General features: G+C 35.0%; 1 protein-coding gene across 8 annotated transcripts in view; it reads right to left on the bottom strand.

The window, feature by feature from the left end:
• USP15 (ubiquitin specific peptidase 15) overlaps positions 1–20465 on the bottom strand; it is a 197136-nt gene that overhangs the window by 136970 nt on the left and 39701 nt on the right. For 7 of the 8 annotated variants that reach the window (XR_002325249.2, XM_078146099.1, XM_020990165.1 and 4 more), the window contains exon 4: positions 2252–2378. Coding sequence is in view for 7 of the 8 variants with exons in the window: in XM_078146099.1 (XP_078002225.1) it covers positions 2252–2378 (127 nt within the window). In the remaining variant the exon portion in view is untranslated. Of the gene's footprint in view, positions 1–2251; positions 2379–3057; positions 3144–20465 lie in introns of those variants that run through there. The other variant, XM_020990166.2, reaches the window with a different exon arrangement.

The following is a 20465-nucleotide window of genomic DNA, read 5'->3' as shown; positions in this document are numbered from 1 at the left end:
TCAGCATACGTGTGCTCAAGTTATATAAAAGGTAAGGTTCAACTTACATAAACTTGGTAACTATAAATCCAGAGTAATATGCCATTATCAGATAAGTTAAGTTGTAGGTTAGTAAGTTAAAAAAACCAAAACACTCTTAGTTTTTTTCCCCCCCAGATCTCTGATGCTCTCATTCATATTCTCTCATAAAAAAGCTGAAAACCTTGGACTTTTAAATAGAGATTCTTAGTTAATTTAGTTGAAATATTTAAGAATTGTTTTCTGGACTAATCTTATGTAGCAGATTGTATTAAGTAATTCTAAAAGAGTTATCTAAATTTCAATAATGTAACTCACACATTATTTTATGGATAATACTGAAAATTATTTGTTTTATATTTGTTCAATGCCCTTTAATGCACCAATATTCATAGGCTCAATAAGAATTCTCATTCTGAATAAACTGAGTATAATCATGCATTTACCATTCAACATTTTCCCCTCTAAAATGACAATCAGTACAACACAATACAGAACCCTTCATATACTCTAGCTTTAAACAGGAATAAGCAGAAATTCTATAAACCACAATTTACTTATTATCCCATTACTCACTAGAATAAGCAGTGGTTAACTGAGGAACAAGTTTTTCTTTCTGCACATGAAAGAGTCAGGTAAAAGTGGGTTCTTGCTGTGATGCAGAAGCAACACAAAGCCCAACATCACTGGTAAAAATCAAGCACTCACACAGTTCTGAGAGTGTGAGGAACACTGACCAAGCAAACTGAGAAGTCTCAGCCAATCTCAGCCAGCCTCTAGTGACTGCTAGTGTCTTCCATAATGAGGACATCAGGTGTAACAGTCAGAAGAGAGGCTTTATGTACCTGGCATTCTTTTCCTTTTTCTAATGCTTTTAAACAAGACAGATGTCATTGTCAATAATTCCAAAAGCTTATTCTACAAATGCTTTATTTAAAAAGAAAGAACCTGCTTTCATACATTTAGTACATGTAGATTTATGGGAAAATGTATCATGCCTCTAACATGTAATACACGAGATACTGCAGAGAAAGAGATCAGACCTGTGATTTCATTAGTTTGTGAAACTCCCAAGGGAGCCAATTCCTTTCACCAATGCAGGGTAGCACCTTTTCTACAACTTTAAGTCTTAGAGAGTGGCCAAGAGTGCTGGGAACCTAAAGTACCTGGCCCCAGGTTCACACAGGAAAGAATGAAGGAAATAAGCATTCATTAGGCACTTACTATGTACCAGGCACTATGCTAAGTACTTTATAATTATTTCATTTGATAATCACAACCACCTGGGTAGGTAGGTGCTATTATTACTCTCATTGCATAGCTGAGGAAACTGAGGCCAACAGAGGTTAAATGACTTGACCAGGATCACACAGCTAGCAAGGATCTGAGGCTGAATTTAAACTCAGACCAGGCATAGTGCTTTGTGTACTGTGCCACAGCTACCAACATTCAATATGTGTGAAGAGGCAGGACTCAAACCGAGGTCTTCTTGTCTTTGAGGGGGGCTATCTATCCACTGAGCCATGCTGCTTTTTACAAAGTACTTATAGGGGCATTTTAAATCCAATGATAACTTTAAAAAGCAATGTAATATAACAATATTACTCAGTTTTAATGCTAGAAAACATTTTTGGGGGGCCTTCAGAATTTCAACTGCAGAGTTGAAACAGAATGAAGAAAGAAAAACATATAACTGAGATGAATGACTAAAAATAAATGCAATTATCAATTCTTTAAGCTCCATTAAAATTTCTTCATAATGCCACTTTTGTGCTTTATATTCTCATTTACCAAGGGAAAGAGGATAATAACTATGTAGTTAGGTTATTTTCAATTTTTAAAAAGGAACCAAAAAAATTCACTAAGTGCTAACAATAGTTTTATTTAAATATACATTTTACTGTTACCAATTTTAATTCCCCTTCAAACAATAAACATTATATAACTTGTATTGACTTAAAATATAAATCTCTCTTTTAAAAAACCCCTAATTAAAATACCCACAAAATGCAAATGATGACATTTTAAGATTACTTTAAAAACTTCACACCAAATAATTCAATTTCTGGTTAAAATTATACCAATATAACAAGATTTAAGTTTCAAGCCAAATTCTTTAAGTAGAACCCTTCCCCTCAAACTATACCAAGTCCTGACAGAACTAGTAAAGTTACAACAAATTATCTGAGCGCAGTGATTTATTTTGTCATAAAAAATTATAGATTGTTCATACCTATTGTGTCAGCTTTGCTAAATCTTCGTGTTACAACATTGTTCATATTTCCATTTTCACACAGCTTTAATTCTGTTAGATATACTTCTACTTTGCAGTGCTTTACAAACATACCCTGTTCAACCACCTGAAAAATAACAATTCAATGTCAGCTATACAGCTAAATATAACTGAATTTCTAAAAAAATTATATATAAATCTTAAGGTTAAAAAAACCTTGGCAATCTTCAACGGAAAACAATATTTTAGAGTTAATATTTTTAAAAGATTATGTTAGACATCAACAAAATCAAATATGTTTACAACTGGAACAAAATTTAATGGATAATGAAGTTATAATATTAAGTAAACGAAAGTTTCAAAAGTTATGCTATTGGTGTATGAGTATACTTTTACATATTCAGAAATAAACAAATTTAAGGAATTATGACAAAAAGTTCCTTATTATAATGTACAACTATACTAAAGTTATTTATTTCTAGATTTTCGCCCTTGATCACAAGCAAAAGTAAAATTATCTTAAAAATACTACTTTTTACAAATAAATTTGGCTAAGAGTTGTTACAACAGTACAATGCTGTGTAACAGATATTTTTACAAATGAAAACTTTAAATCAATGATAACTGTTAGCCAAAATATTTAACCATATGCTCTTGTAACTAATATGTTAGTTTCTAAATGTAAGATGACTTTTAGTTTGACCTTAACTGTATTTAGTAATATAAAAGTCCAAATGATAAAGGGGTTAAACAAATATTCAAGAAATCACACTTAATAATAGAAATACACATACACACAGGATCACCTTTTAAAAATATATATAATTCCTTTCGATCTTCCAAAGGGTAACTGTGGGCCTTAGTCATGAACACTGTTTCTGAAAATAGTCAGCTGCCTGACATATGATACAACTGACAAATATGGTATAAGGGGAGGCTCCAAAAGACTGTTATGAGAACCAGTCTCTCTCTATTCTAGACTTGCCATCTTCTCTACAGAACAATAATTTCATGTTTATGAAATGGTTTTCAATATGGATATTATTTTTCTCTAGTTTTAAAAATTAAAATGTAGCTTAAAATCATTTGCTACCTAAATCCAAGACTAGTTTTAATTATATTTTGAAAAAGTAGAAATGGATGCTTTTCAAATTATGTTTGGTTTAGTTAAATTTCTGATATACATACAGAAAACCATAATTGCTTATTGTAACTTGTACAACTGTAATGCTTAATATTCAGTGCACAAAAATTATTATTCTAAATTTGCCTTATGAACTCATTGTATAAAATGTGGCTGTTAATGCATTAGGACTTGTTTAAAGCTTAATACTGAATCCTCTTTAGGATTTTAGGTTATGATGATGCTAAAGAACTTGGAAATTATAGAAGCTATAGTTAATACTAAAAATAATGCTTAGTAATGTGATAATAAAGTATTTATAATAAAGGAATAAATATAAGAATGAGAATCCTAAAACAATACTATATCCACATAACTTTAGAAGGGTAGGTAAACATCCAAATTTCTATAGAGAATAAAAAGGAAAAAAAATTGGCAACAATAATCAGAAATAAGAGGAAAAAGAGAATGTAAAGTTAGCATTCCTTAACTCAAAGGAAAAGCAAGGGTATTTGTTTTACCATGTATTAAAGACAGAGGAGACCAATGTTAAAGGATAATTAAGAGAGAATAAGGAATGTGATCATGGGTTTTTGTTCTTGTGTTATTTACCATATTACTTATGTTATGTCTGATGATTGATATTAGAACATATATCAAATGAACATTAATGCATATGACTGCCAAGAGGCAGGAGAGGAAAGTGACAAGAGCATGAAGCTGGTTGGAAGAGGGAAATTCTCTGCTCTGACACTGAGTAACACAGACAAAGCCTCTCTGTTGCTGCTTCTTCGCAACACCTATCTCAGCAGGTTGTCATAAAGAGTGCTTTGTAAAAACTATAAAACATTATGTATGAAAGATATGTTTTTGTTGTTTAATTTCCTTATTTGTACCATGATAGATTCTATTTAAAGAACCCCACTGGATTAAAAACTGACAAAAAAACCACTAGAAGATATTTTAGAAGAACTTTTATTAGGATGTAGGGTTTCATTTTTTTTAAGTACATCTTTGCATTAAGAATATTGCTGTTCTTATTTCTACTACCATCATACATTTATACAGTACTTTATATATTAACATATAGTAACACTATTTTCAATTTAATTAAAAGGAACCTCAAATGAAAATAAAAAGAAACAGGAAAAGCCAACTACAGAAAAATTAACACAATCTTTACAAGAATAAGTATCTGATGAAAGCTACTGGAATTTATATGTCTACTCTGATAAAGTATTACAGAGTAGTCTGTTTTGGAAATGTCTGAGTCAGAAGTTCATGAAGTTATACAGGTCATCATACGCCAGGACTGCCATAATCATCCTCTTACCACGTGCTTCATTTTTCTCTACCAGCCTCATGTAATCCCCTCCTGCACTACCCCCCCCCACAAAAAAGTACAACAGTTTGCTAACAAAGGAGTAAAATAAGGGACAAAGGATACAGTGGATATGATGGTTGAGCTTCTCGATCACAAAGTGAGTTTGAGACTGGAAAACAAAAATTGTTTTATCTAGGAACGAAACTATGCATCTATGGGGGAATACATCATGCAGTTCCTATAGTCATTACCATTCTAGGCCCCATATGCACTCCAAAAATATACCCTCTAAGACAGTCAAAATGAATAATTAAAACAATCAAGCTATTGTAAAGCAATTTCTGTAATTTCAGGGGGAAAAATAGGATTTTTTTTTTAGTCTGCAAAGGTGAAACTGGAGGCATGATATAATGAAAGTTTATAGCATCAAGGATAGAGAAAACATGGAATTCTTCACCAAACTCTAGCATATAAAGAGGGTACTTACCCCCTAAAGGTTTTATAAAGAGAAACATTTAGGGCAAGTAAAAGGAAATATTGATGTGCATAATGGAAGTAACGTGCAGAACTTCTATCTTCCCTCTAAAGATGATAAATACTGAAAATAGTATGTTTAAGAAGGGCTTAGATAAATACATGGACAACAGAGACATAACAGAATATTAAGATAAGTTTTAGTGGCACAACAACAGGGGGAGGAACAATAAAAGAAAAAATTACATGATACTTTATTATATATTTAAAAGGAATGGTAATTGTATATAATAGAGTTGCAGGTTCATGTGCAATCTTTATTTTTGTTATACTATGTTATGGAAATACTTGTTTTATTCCATAAATTAAAAATCAAATACATAAAAAATTAAAAAAACACAGGAGCTATCAAAACCACTTGATGTTGGCTAAAAAAAAAACCTGAGAAGTAAATCAGTGGAATAGACAAGGGAGGATCAGATACAGTGGAACTCAGGACTCTAATTTTCCATAAACCTGAAAACAAATTATTAAGAAGATCTCTTTTGACGAGCACTGAAAAAACTGGACAGAATAACAATAATGGCTAACATTTAGTTATCTGCTACTATGGGCCAGGCACTGTACTAAGCACTTTACAGTTATTACCTCATTTGATCCTTCCAACAACCCCGGAAAGTAGTGATTATTATTATCCCCATTTTACATTTGAGGAACCTGGTGTTGTCCAAGGATGGACAGCTAATAGGTATCTGAGGGCAAATCTGAACTCAGTTCTTCCTGACTCCAGTCCTAGTGCTTTCTTCACTTTCCCACCCAGCAGCTTCATGGTAGGCTTAGACCACTAACATCTTAAATCATTTTCAAAGTAAATTCTAAATGGATATGTAACCTGGAAATTAAAAATCATACTACAAAGAAATTAGAAGATAGGCAGATCATAAACCTTTTAAAGTTACGGACAGGAGATAAATTCTTAAGACAGACAAAGAAACAGAGGTAATTCCAAAAGATAATAATTTCAAATATATTATTACATTTCTACCAACCTACCCGGCCCTAAAGATGTTGTTTTATAACAAATTTTGAGGTCTGGAATTTCTGTTCTTCCTCAATTTCTACTTTTTTCATTATTTCTCTTCAAATTTTAGATGTTTTGTCCTTCAAATGAATTTCATTATTTTTTATTAAGTTCTTTATGCTTTTGTGGAATGTAAAATAAGACAGCCAGTTCTTACTGACAGATTATCATTATATCAAATTTAAAAATTCAATATCCATGCTGTAAGGTGTCTTGGTAGTTTGGTTGGCATAGCATTAAAATTATAAATTAACTTTGGTACTACTGCTATTTTTATTAACATTGGCACAGCACAGCCATGATCACTGAATATTCCTCCAACTATTTAAGTTGCTCTTTATTTCTTTTATGGAGCATTTTGTAACTGAACCTATAGAAGGAAGTAATGAGTGTGCTTTTATTCATTACATAGTTCTAGAAATGTATTTGATTTTTATAGGTTTATTCTGTAGCCTACAACTTTGTGGATGCTTTTGTCTCCATAGGTTTCTTTGATTCTCTAGGCTTTTTCTAACTAAACTATGATGTTATCAGTAAACAGGGAGCGTTACCTCCTCTTTGCCTATTTTTTTAATAATTTCCTTCTCTCATCTTACTGCTATTGCTAGCATTTCTATAACTATATCAAATAATAACAGATGAATGAGCACCTGTGATACTAACGTTTATTAAACTCTATGGTATTGTCTGCCAGAGGCTTTAAGCCTTCACTGTTCTATCCACCTTGACTTATCCCAAAGTATATAAATGCTATCAATAAAATTTAATAGCAATAAAAATGTGCGCTTCTAAAAAAGCAATATTAATACCCCCTGAATGTTGAGTGAGCAGCTGACTACCTTGCCAGTCCCTACTCCTGGTTGATTGTTCATAATGATACAACATAACATAACTAGTTAGCCAAGAAAAGTATTAGTACAAACAAAATCAATACTGTCAGTTGTTTACCTCTACTATGGATAATAGCTGGCATTTTATACTTTATCACGATTTATTTGGCAGTTTGATTCAACAAACATTTCTTAAGCACCTCTTGCTATATTGCTGTTTTGGCACTGTGCTGCAATGGGGGAAGGGAGATACGATATTTAGATGAGATACAGGCCTTTCCCTCATGGAATTTACATTCTAGGAAGGGAAAATAATTCTAGATCTAGAACTATAAGGGAACTTAATCCGGTCAATGGGGGCAGCTAGGTGGTGCAGTAGACAGAGCACTGACCCCGGATTCAGGAGGACCTGAGTTCAAATCCAGCCTCAGACACATAACACTTTCTAGCTGTATGACCTTGGGCAAGTTACTTAACCCCATTGCCCCCCCCCCAATAAAATAAAACCATCTGATCAAAATCCCTCAACTGAAGTTGGGCAAACTACAGGTCAGAGAGAAGTATCAAAGCCAGGATTTGAGCCTCAATGCTGCAACCCTGAGCCCATGCTCTCCCTGTGCAACACAGGCATGCATGTGAGGTACATAAAAGTATGATCTTCCCTATTTTACAGCCAGGAAATGGACATTTCCCTAGGATCACACTGCCCCTGGGTCAGAGGAAGGACTTGAACCTTGGTCATCAGTCTGGTGGCCTTCTCAATTTCCTGTGCTGCTGACCCGACATACCAAATTGTTGATACATAAACTGATAAACACAGTACTCTCTTCTCTATACTTAGAGAGCAAAAAGGCAACAGTTTATAATAAACATGGTAAGTTATAAAATTCTGACCCTTTTAGCTTGCTTTCAGATGTGAATGTGAAATAGGCTAATTAGTATAAAAGGAAATCAGGGACTGTGAAATGATCAAGCAACATTAAATCCATGAGACATTTCAGCTATCTTTAAAGTGCTGGCTATATGTGATCATGATTGAGGATAGACAATATCTTAAAAATTGAGGACAGATGACAGCCTTAAAAAAAATTAGAGCAGGAATTCCCTGGAGCAGGGAAGATATAGAAAAAAGTCCTTTGCTGACTCCTAGCTAGTTATCTTTTTGGTTCACAGCACTGTGATGAGACTCACAACTAATAAGGCTCTGAATATGCAAATATCCTAATTAACAACTATATCAAATATACTTGTTGTTGGCCAAATTAAGTCAAGACAGTTGAATACCAAATGGAAAAAAATGCACACAAAATAATCTCTATAGACCTAACTGAGCTTTGTTCATAAAGAATTATGGCACTGGCGCTTATACTCAATGAGTCCAAGTTAAAAACGGCACTAAAAATGTTAATATTTTAGCACAGGAAAGGTTCCTTCCTACTCTAAATCATATGATCTTAATCATCTTCCCATTATTTATGTTTTCATAAGGCTTTTGTGTTCTTGAAATTTTATTATCATTCTATTACCTAAGCATATTTTATCTATTTAACAGTTTCTTCAAAAAAACCCCCAAAAAACAAAGTATGAAACATTGCAATAAGATTCAAAATCTAGAAGAGTAGTCTGAACTTCATTATGTTGACATGGTGACTAAGCAGCTATATTCAGGACATTCATATTCCAGACTATGCTGAGTACAGCCAAAATGTATGACTGGCAAGGGGCAACTGAGAAAGGCTTGTCTCTGCCAGACCCCACAAGGGTTACATACAGCTTGACAAGCAGATGCCATGAGAACCAAATCTGTGCTTTTCCAAACCATGCTAGTTAGAGCCTAAATGGTTATTGATGGAGATTTGCAGCTGGGAGAAAAAGGCTTCTGGCAGGGCCAAAAAAGACAGAAGGTCTTCACATATGCAATCAAATCAAACTCCTCTAGCATAACAAAAAGCAGGACTGGCCGTCATCTCCTCTACATGCTATCCCCTTTCCATCCTAGTCTATTGCTATCCCTTAAAAATTCTGCTAAGGATTGGCAAGAAAGAAATTAACTTAGCTTATTTTCTGGAGGTATTCTGATCCAGATCCAGGTAGGAATCAAGAGGATGATTTGGGGAAAGAGAAAGACTAGGTAAGGTTTGAGGGTCATGCTTTAGTGAGAGTTGATAAGGCTCTTTTCCAGGGCATCATTTGTTGTTAAATTTCCTCACTGAGGAGGGAAAGATGCAAAATAAGACTGCTAATTTTTATTGTCAGATTAATCTTCCTAAAATATGGTTTCTATCATTAAACCTTCAATGACTTTTCATTAACTGCAAGACAGAAATATGGCCCCAAATAACGCTTCCAAATTTACCTGCATGAGCCACTTTCTGGTCCCCAAAGCTGTTAGTGCCTTCTCTTCCAAGGTTACTTCATATCTGGTTCTGTATGTTTAAATCTTACACTGTCTATGCTTGTTGTCTCTTCAAGGGCAACGACTGTTTCTTATTTCTCTTTATTGCCAGCATCCAAGTACCAGTGCCTGGCGAAGAGTAGGTTCTTAATAAATGCTTGCTGGTAGATTTAATAACTGACTAATCTATTAGTCCCCAAAGACTTTTGCTTTCCTGTCTCCATGTCTCTGCTTAGCACATGATCCTCACCTGTAATGTACTTCCCTACTACCTCAGCTTACCTAAATCCTCTGAAGGTAAAGCTTAAGTCCTACCTTTATCCTCTAACAACCCCCGGCATTACATTTGTCCTCTTTAACAGCTAATGGTGCTCATAATACTGTCAACCAACAATCACAACTTCACAAAACTCAGGTGAAAACTAGGTTTATTACAAGAAAAATTAACATGCATGTAGAACCCAAAGAGTTCACAATCCACACAGAAATTTGCATATTCATGACAACAGGACAAAGGAAGGAGATACGTTATCTCCACATAAAAGGAGCATGGGATGGGAGGAGGAAAAGGTGCAGTAAAGGTGGGAAAAAGACAAAACCTCTCATATTCTTTTCCCTTGGGAACTGCTAGACCATGAAGATATGATGATCTCCTTATCTACAAGGGTCCCAGCAACACAAGCCTAGTGCAGTTTGTCTGGTGCCTATCTTGACTCCCAAGGATGCACAGGGAGTCCTGTCTGGGATGCAAACAATACATTATGTTAGCTCACATGGGGGGGATACTTCATTCTTGACACATTCAGGGCCTCCTATATTCTCTGGGTCCAGTGCTTCTGGAAACTATGGCAACTCAAAAAGATAAGTTCAGGGAACCTCTTAACACTCCTTAACAATACATGGTAGGAACTCAATAAATACTTTGTGGAATTGATGTGTCTTGTACATAGATTGGACCTGTGATTTTATTGAACCTTAGATGAAGAAGACTTCCTCTACCAATATGCAATCCCTTGCACTTAGCAGGTGTTTATTCAACTCAATTGATGAACTGAATGGATTTCTATGAACATAATTCATTTCTCCCTCTAAGTCATGCTGTAGTTTCTAATTCTTACCTCTCCAGAATTGAAAAGCACAAAAAACTCTGCCAGAGTTAAGAGTAAAAGATCAAGGAGGAAATAGCAAAAAGGAAAAAGGGAAAGGACAAGATGGGTTAACTAGTAAGAAGGCTAAGAGACAGAAAAGGCAGAAAAAGAGATGGGATGGAACCCTTAACTATGGTGCCATATGCCTTTACCTTTAAAGACACAGAATTGTATTAGAAACCATTCCTGACAATGGTCTGATAAACATTTCAAAATAAAAATAAAAATTCTTAACACTCACTCTCCGCACCAATATCTTTTACTATTAAAAACAGAACCTGAACGTTCTTCAATTTGCCCTATTTTAGTAGGGTAAGAGATTCTGTGAAGCGGCTACCTCTATTTGCTTACAACTGAAAAACAACAAAACAGCAATCAAGCAATCATGCGGAGCTTTGACCCCTTAATAGTGGTCTTTCTTAGTGATTTCTTGAAAAAACTTAATACATTTTAGGGTGATTTACATTATGGATCAGCCTGTAGAATCTCTATGTACAGGATCTTTCAGCTATTCCCACAGAACTATGTAGCACACTGGAATATCACACTTTGTGGAGTTATTTCTGAAGTGCTGAATAACACAACAATCCTTGTGAGTACCATAAAACACAGGAAACAGAATGATTAAACCCCAACTGAATTTCAACTTTTTTCCTCTTTGTATAATCACTCAAAAAGACTTAAATAGCATATAGTCCAATAAATGATAAATCATAGTTAAAAGACTTTCCTAACTATACTGGTGAAAATAAACCTCAGTAATAACTTTCATCATATAGGCAAAGTAACTGCCTATCTAAAGTTAGCACAACAAAACTACGAACGACATCTTCCAGTAAAAGTAGTAAATGAGAATTTCACATTCATGTGCCGCTTTAAGGTGTATACAGCACTTTCAGAACAAAGACTATAAAGATCATATCTAACTACTATCCTTGGAACTAGAGTTACTAATTTTCAAATGAGCTGTTGTAAGAGAAGTGGTTTTTTGTAAATTCTAAAGTTTAAATGTTCTTCTTTATTACCATCCCTAATACTTAAGAGGAAAAAAAAGGCAGCTATGTAGATGACTGGATAGAGTACTGGATTTAAGAGTCAGGAAGACCCGAGTTTGAATCTGACCAAAAGACACTCATTAGTTGTGTAACTTTGGCCAAGTTACTTAACCTCTCTCAACCTTAGTTTCTTTCCTCCCCTGTAATAAAAAAGCCATTCTGTGGATCAACGGAGTAAGTATCTGTAAAGCACTACAAAGATGAAGGCCATTAAATAATAAAGTTTAAAATTTTTGTGAGCAATTTAGTTTGGATAGAATTTAAAAAAGCATAGATCTGCAGTCCCATCAACTGCCTAAACAGACACTTAAACTTGATGTCCTACAGACATTTCAAATTCAGCATGTCAAATGAAGAATTTCCTTTTCCTACATACCCTACATTCTTCTAAACCTTTCTCTATAACACCATGATCCTTCTAGTCGCCCAGGTTAAAGGCTGGGTGTCAGCCTCCACCCTTCACTCTCACCTCACACATCCAATTGGTTGCCAAATCCTGTCCTTTCTACATCCACAGAATCTTTTGTTACAATCCCCTTTTCTCCACTCACATTGCCATCACCCTAATACATATTCTCACAATCTTTAGCCAGGATTAGTGCAAAAGTCTCCTAAATGGTGTCCCTTCTTCAAGTCTCCCTAATTCAATCTATTTTCTACACAGCCACTAACATGACTTCCCTAAAGTACAGGTTTGACCCATGAAAATCCCTCCCCCTATTCAATAAGGTCTAGTGGAAGGGTGGGGAACCTGCGGCCTCGAGGTCCTCAAGTGCTGAATTCAGTCAAAGGGCTCACTTGAGGACCCAGAGGGCCACATGTGGCCTCAAGGCCGCAGGTTCCCCACCCCTGGTCTAGTGGCTCCTCTAGTAGACTCAAATATAAACTCCTTCATTAGCATTTAAAACTTTACAATCTTGTTCCTTCCTTTCCTATCTTTTTACATATTATTCCACTCTGTGTACTCTATGATTTGGTCATACTGAACTACTTGCTTTTCCTCACATGAGACACTCCATCTCCTATTTCCAGGCCTTACACTTGCTGTTTCCCACAACTGGAATGGACTCCTTCCTTAACTCAGCCTCCTGGAATCCCTGACTCCCTTTAAGACTGAGAACAAGGACCATCTACTACACGAAGTCTTTTCTGAATTTCTCAGTGCTAGTCTTCCCTCTGTTCCCAAACTACCTCACATTTATTTTTTATATATCACGGATATAATACTTATATATACCCATACTGTCTTCCTCATTAAATGAAGGCAGTGATTCCTTCATCTTTTGTCTCTATATCCTGGGATGTAGAGTGGATCAAATGAAGGAATGGATGCAAATAACTTTGTAAACCTTAGGCATTACATAAATGCTAGTTATTATCAGTCTACAGTAACCAGGGCTTTAGTGATGAATTCATTCCTTAAGTCTCTGTTGAGCTCAAGCAGTGTTTATATAAAGAAATACAGTGGTGTGCAGGTAAATGTGTAACAACCAGGTTCTCCAGAAATATTTAAGTTTAATATACATTTATTCTAGACAACTGACAAACCAAAAAAAAAAAAATCAAGCTCTAATTTGTAGTTATTGATTTCTGAAATATAAATATTCACTCTGAAAATTTAATAACTGGCTCTCAGTAAGCTGGTTAGGGTTGGCTCCAGAACACCCATCTGTATTCCTAGTGCTTGGAACATATGTGAGGCTTAATAAATGCTTGCTTATTGACCAACCTGGGGAAAGATACACAAATTCCACCCTTAGGATCTGACCTAGGTGACAAATTTGGATGTATCACTCCTCTCAAAGATGGCTGCAAGCTTGGTCCAGAGAGTTTGACTGCTATTCATGGAGGAAGGGCCAGCCAGCCTTTCTTGTATATGAGACATATATAATTTCAGTGTTTGTAACTTGTTCAATACCTTTATAAAATATATTTAGCCATTATTCTCCCCTAACACTGTATCAAATTACTATAACTACATTGTTTTTCATAATTTTCTATTACTCAATTTAAACCCATGCTACAATTCCACATATAATATATACAATTAATCCTACATAACTTTGACTTTCTTCTCTCCTAAAATTATCCTTCCAAATAATTAATACTTTATCCATAGCTTATCAAAAGAATAAAAGGTCATAAACATACTTAGTAGTTGGTACAGAATAGGATCAAAAGATTTAGAGTTGGGACCTTAGAGATGATCTTATTTTACAGCTGAGGAAATGAAGTGAAGTGACTTGCCCCAAATCACAGAGATCATTAACTGCCAGAATTCAAATTCAGATTTTCTTTCTTATGCCAAATCCAGCAGCCTTTCTACTGCCTTCTCTGCTCCTTGTTGAAACACCAAGATATCAAATTAAATGGCTAAAGTTTTAATAAACAGGGCTTAATTCTTTTCTGTCTTATACTGGAGAGCTAGATTTTTTACCTGAGTGAAAGGAAAAATGAGAAGTTATGGAAATAATTTCTGCTATCTATTCCTTTCACAGATGGAAGATACTACATTGCAGTCCTTTATCTATATTTTGCCATAAGGAGGTACTGATGAGGAGAAACTACTGTTAAAAACAGTGTTTTTACCATGCAGACAACAGACTCAATTTTACTTCTTCCCCAAATATTGTGTCAAGGTTGTAAATCTTAAAAAGCTACATAAATCAGACTTATTACTAACATGAAGCCGATAAAAATGAAAAAAGATGAAACAAACCTGTAGGGAATAACACTACTGCCCTGAAAGACAGAGATAGAAGAGGTAGTTAAGAAGAGGGTGGGAAAGGGCGTGACAGAGTGACATCAAACTATGTCTTCTGAATGAGCCTTTTCAACTTAATAAAACCAGAAAAGTTTAGTGGGGGAATATGGAGGGTATTATATTTGTAAAAGTTTCAATAAGGCGGTGAGGGTTCCCAATATTAAATTACATCAAAATTCTTGGGAAAGACCTAAAATAGGAAAGGATAGTTTCAAAAACAAAAAAAAAGATAAGAAATTTTCTGAAGAATGAGTCTATTCATTTAAGGGTTCACCAACTACTACTTGATTTATCCCTTGCACTTTTTACAAGCACAAAGTAGGAAATGAGAGCCCAGCAGAAAGTAAGTGTAATATTATACTTGATAACTTTGTTGGCAAGTCTATATTACTCAGCACTTACTAAGTTCTCCTCACCACATATGGGTCAGTAGAGTTCTGAATATTTGAATATAAGACATTCTTGAATTAGGTAAAGCCACACTATAATAAGAAACCTGACTGTTAAAAATCAACCAACTTAGCTGACTGATGATATAAATCATTCTAACACTAATGTTGTTAGTTTAATTTTTTAAAGGTGAGGAAAGTACAAGACCTAGAGCCACCAGCAGTAAGTTCAAGGTAATTACACCTCCTATGAACCAGTCTCCATCCATATTGTTGTCATTACCACCAAGGATTTTTTAACCAGAGTCTCCTGAAATCCAGACCTTATCATCCTTTAAATTCCTCTACACAGCTTCAGTCTTTGAAGATAAATCTTGTGCTAGACCATTAAGTAGCAACACTGATGATTTCAACATAAAAACTGCCCCTACCATCAATATCTGTTGCTTTGAGATTCATGTTCCTCTACCTTTGAGATAAGAGTATTCACAAAATTGAGCACAATATTATATTCTAGATGGATTTAGGCCCTGCATATTAACTTTTTGTTTTTTACCACATCTTCGGGCAAGGACTTCAGCAGGCTCTAGGAAGCTCATTACTGGAATAACCTCATCGTCCTGTAAAAATCATCATTTCTGATATCCCACCTCCTCACTACCCTAGGACTTGGTGATTGGAGGGGAAGGCCATGAATTCCAAACTTCTATTTTAGGACAGAGGTCAGCTTAGATATCTCCTTGTGTTGCCTACCTGGCTGCATTACTTTGGGATTTCTTCCCCATCCCTTTTCAGCTTCGTTTTGTTTTGTCTTCTCCCTTAGATTGTAAGCTCCTTGAGCACAGGGACTGTCTTTCTCTTTTCGTATTTGTATCCCTAGCTCTCAGTACAGTGCCTGACACATGGTAAACAATAAATATTGATTAACTACTGAATTAACAACTTTTAAACACCCTATATTCTAAATAGCTTCTGTTGGTTAAGGCAAGGTACAGTATATACAAAAGGAAGCACCAGAAGGAAGCTGAAAACATGTCATATTTAAATACAGATAGAAGGAACTGAGGATATTTAGCTAAAGATGACATGAACAGGATAATTGTTTTAAGGACTATTGATGTGAAACAGCTGGATTAGATTGATTTGCTTATGCCTAGAGGGTAGAATTAAAGACCAATGGATAATGTCTATTCAGATGAAGATTTCATCTTCAAATAAAGAAAAACCTCCTAATGTCAGAGCTGTCCAAAAGTGAAATAAACTGCTTGAGTGTATGAGTTTTTTTCTGCATAGCTACAAGTGAGGGCTGGATGGTCAACTGCTGGGGATGTTAGAGAAAAGATTCTTGTTTTGTGTATGTGTTAGACTAGGTGAATTCTAAAAACTGCTTCCACTTCAAGATTCTGATTCTATATTTCAAAAAAAAATTGAAAATAGAAAATTTTACCTCACTTGATTTGAACACACAACCAAAACAATCTAAGCTAATAAATTTACTTTTCATTCCATTTGGAGATCGCTAATCAAATGAGATAATGTCTATATAGTACTCAGAACAGTGCCTAGCATACTGGTAGGCACTGTAGAAGGTAAACGTTTGTTCTCTTTTTCCCCTAACTAGAACCTGGATTATTTCTTCCTAGACTAATACGCTAGGTCAGATGTACTAAAAATGGGGATGGAAGGAACCCCTAAAAACCTAAACTATTTTTAGTTTTAGTTATGATTTTCAAGTGGTCTGATGATTTTCAGATTATCTGTCCTTGACCTGTTTTCCAGATTTACAAGAGAATATATCTTCCATTTTCTTCTGTATTTTCAATTTTTTATTTAGTTTTAATATTTCTTGATCTCTGATAAGAGTAACTGTTTTCTATCTGTCCCATTCTAATTTTCAGGGAATTCAATTCCTGGGTAAAGTTTCTTACTATTTGTTCTAAGATATTAGTTCCCTTTGCCATTCTTTCTTCCCTGTCTTTTTTTTTTTAAACAATATATTTTGTATCTCTTTTTTGTTTCTCCCAGGTACTCTTGTAGTCCTTGTGGCCAAGGACATTCTTTTTTCTCAAAGTATACTTGGATGTGACGTTTTCTGGGTTTGCCTCTTAGGATTCTCTCAAGTTCATATTTTTTCACTGTGTTTGAGATTTTTTTTGTGTTACTCTAGCTTCAGTTTCTACATTGGAGCTTTGTGCTTGGGCCAGACTGTGCTCTCTCCAGTATTCTTGGAGGTTCTGTTTGGTCCTGAACACAGTAGTTAAGAGTAGGCCCTACCAACTGAATGGATTCTTACGTTTTGGCTCAGTTTCCTAGTAACCTGACTTAGGTGCTCTGGCCTTGGTTTCTTCACTGTCTTCTTCTTGTACATTCCTGAACCCTGAGTTGGCTTTATCTCTTGAAGTGATCCTGGCAGATCCAATCTAACCAGGTGTTTTTGACTGCGCTGGTGAGCAGGCCTCCAAGTTCTCAGGTGCTTTGCTTCCTAAGGTCTGGTCTTTTTTCCTTCTGGGGAGCCAGGAGGTTGGCTGGGTTCTGTGCTGGATGTGTTAGACACCAGTCTGCCCTTCATCTCTTGTAGTGGCTCAGGTGGGGCTGGTTTGGCCTTGTCTCCTGATGTGGGATGTAGCTGCTACATGCATTCTGCATTTCACATTTGCTGGTTTGCCTATCCTCAGAACTACCAGATGATCCTGGCAGACCTTTTACGTGGCCCTAGACTGGATGGAGAAGCTTATTATACCTGTCACTCTTGAGATTTCTTAATTATTGTTCCTTCTACAGCACTTTACTATGAAAGATTTACTGTAGAGTATACAGGGAATTTGAGCTCCTCTAGGCCCTAACACAATACTATCTTCTCACAATGCCATATTTTGGTTTTAAATTTTCATTAAGAAAAAGTTATTTTTTCTTTTGTAAAGTTTCTATTTCCGAAACGTGAAATTCTCTTCTGTGGTTCAAAGCGAAACAGTTCTGTAACTCTGACTGCAAAATAATGACAACAAACAAAAAGACTACTCAAACCTAAAAGGCTTAAGGTGACGGTATGGAATGAGGCTGGACTGCATTTATAACTATATAATAAAATTTCAGGATATCTTCCCATAAGCTTGAAAAGTAGTAACACATTAAATTTAATGGTCCATTATAAAGTTCATTCTGCCACTATCTGGAAATAGAAACCACATTAAAAGTAACTGTCATACAACATATTGCAAATTCTTTTACACTGTTTTCTGAGTAGACAATAAAAAATAATAGAGTACAACACCAAAGATGGATATAGATTAAAAACAAACAAAAAAACCCTTATACTACACCAGGATATATAAATTTATTAACATTTTCCTAATACTAAAAATGGTACAATTTATATTTACTCTGTATACATATTCACACATAAGAATCCACAAGTCATTCATTCATCAACTCTTTGAGGATTTATTAAGTGAAAGGCACTATGTTAGGTATTTAAGGGATAAAGGTAAACATAAAGTCCCAATCCAAGGACTTTTTAGTCTAGGTAGAGAAGACAACACACAAAAATGCACAAACACACAAAAACACTAAGTAGTAAACAATTCAAGGCAGTAGTGCTAAGCAGTAAAAATAGACAATAAAAATCAATTTTAGAACCAAGAAGATAAAAATATGAATTTAAAAGCTACCTGTTCAAATACAAGAGTATCTGTACCCCTCTTTGATACTTCATTCTTAGTGTAATAATTTCTGCTTATGAAAATTAGAGAGAAGAAGGTATGATTGTGGTAGCACTTTTCAAAATGAGACAAGAGGGGGTGGGATCAAGGTAGATGTAAAGGTAGCTTTGGGTACACCAAAAGGCTCTTTCCTGGGCCCTATTCTATCCTTTCTCTACAATCTCTCTCAGTAACCATATTAAATCCCATGGGTTTGACTTCTCTCTATACAAATGACTCACAGATGTATATATCTAGCCCTAGTCTCTCTCCTGAGCTGGACAAAATAGAAGGTGGCAATAATCCAGGGGTAGGTATTAGCAGGATGTGAGCATTACGAGAATGGGGGTTGGGGGATGGACTGGAGACTATAGGACAATGCAGAGTGGAAATGGTTAACTATAGATTGATATTGGGAAAGGGAAGACAGTGAGGTTGGAGTAGGGATGATGGCCTAGAAGTCTTATTCTCTGACTATATATAAGCTTCTTAAGGACAGGACTTTTGCCTTATTTACCTTCATATCGTCTTCACTATAAAGTGTGAAGCACTTAACAATATTTACATTAAGTGGCGGCAAATATGGTTACAAAACAGAGGTAGGTATTTTCTGGTTGTGGCAAATAAAATACATTTAAAAAAATCATTTTAGAGTAATCTGGGTTAAACTATTAACCACTGTGACTAGCTCTTCCCAAAAGATCCTGAAGCTTTCCACAATTTTTATCTTTCTATTGCTTTATTGGGCAGAAATTATATATTAATCCAAGAACAAAAACAATGATTTACCAAATAGTTTATTCTACTAAGTATGAGATCATGCAGAGTAGTATAATAGAAAGAAAACTGAATTTGGAGTCAGAAGACCTGGATTTAAACCCTTATTACCTGTGTGACCCTGGATGTCACTACACTGAGTTTCAGTTTACTCATCTGTAAATTGAGAGGGATTAGACCTGATGACCTTTAATGTAATTTCTGGCTCTAAATCGATACTTTATATTTATAATCACTGATTACTTCTAAGCACTTTCCAATTCACTGTTTCCCTATTCTTCAAAATAGTAGCTTTTTATATTTCACAGAACTACAAATTTTTAGAGTTGAAAGGGACCTAAGATATAATCTAGGCTAACACCTCAGGGGAAGAAAAAACTGATTCTTGGAGAGATGAATTTTATTTTTAAAACACTTGTCATTTCTCATATATGTCTGAAGCTTTGTGAGTTAAAGTTTCAGGAAAGATTTTATTTTTCCCTCTACAATTGCTATGTCAGTGAAAGTCGTCAGAGACAGCTTTAACCATATTTTTATAAACCTCTTTAAATGGGTTAAACTTAACCAGAAATTCTCTAAAACAGAATATACCATCATTATTCAACCATACCAGTTTATCCCCAAAATTTCTAAGTGCCAAATTTTCAATTTTGGAATGGCCGCAAAGCAAAACATGAAGTCCTATTTCTCCTGCAAAAGCTCTAATTAAGAACAACTGCATATTCAACTTTGATTAAAAAGAAGTGTTCCAGGGTTGGCAAATCTTCCCATATTCAGATAATAATTACCAATGTTTTGTATCACCATTTCCAAATAACTGAATCTACCTGGAAGTAAATTATATAAATTTAGTCTACTAGCTTTCTTATCTCAGCAGACCTATATTCTGAATGTGATTCATCCTTAATAGAAAATGTACATGACAGAATACATTTCCAAGAGACTTCTGCCCCCAGTGAGAAAAACTCACCAGTTGTACAAAGTTGGCAAGTCTATTTAAAGGTATTTTAGTGCCTGTCGCTCTTGAAAGTACAGCACTGACCTTTGCTTTTAAGAGTAATTTCATAGTTCAGGGAGAAAAAATCATGACTCTACCAACAAAGTAATTACAAAACTTTAGAAAGGAAAATATATAAAATTTCATATTGAGATTTTC

Source organism: Phascolarctos cinereus, unplaced genomic scaffold, assembly GCF_003287225.1.
Source record: "Phascolarctos cinereus isolate Bilbo 61053 unplaced genomic scaffold, phaCin_HiC Scaffold_1;HRSCAF=81, whole genome shotgun sequence".
NCBI lineage: Eukaryota > Metazoa > Chordata > Mammalia > Diprotodontia > Phascolarctidae > Phascolarctos > Phascolarctos cinereus.
The sequence above is the reverse complement of the archived record's forward strand: the minus strand, read 5'-3'. Positions and strand labels throughout refer to the sequence as shown.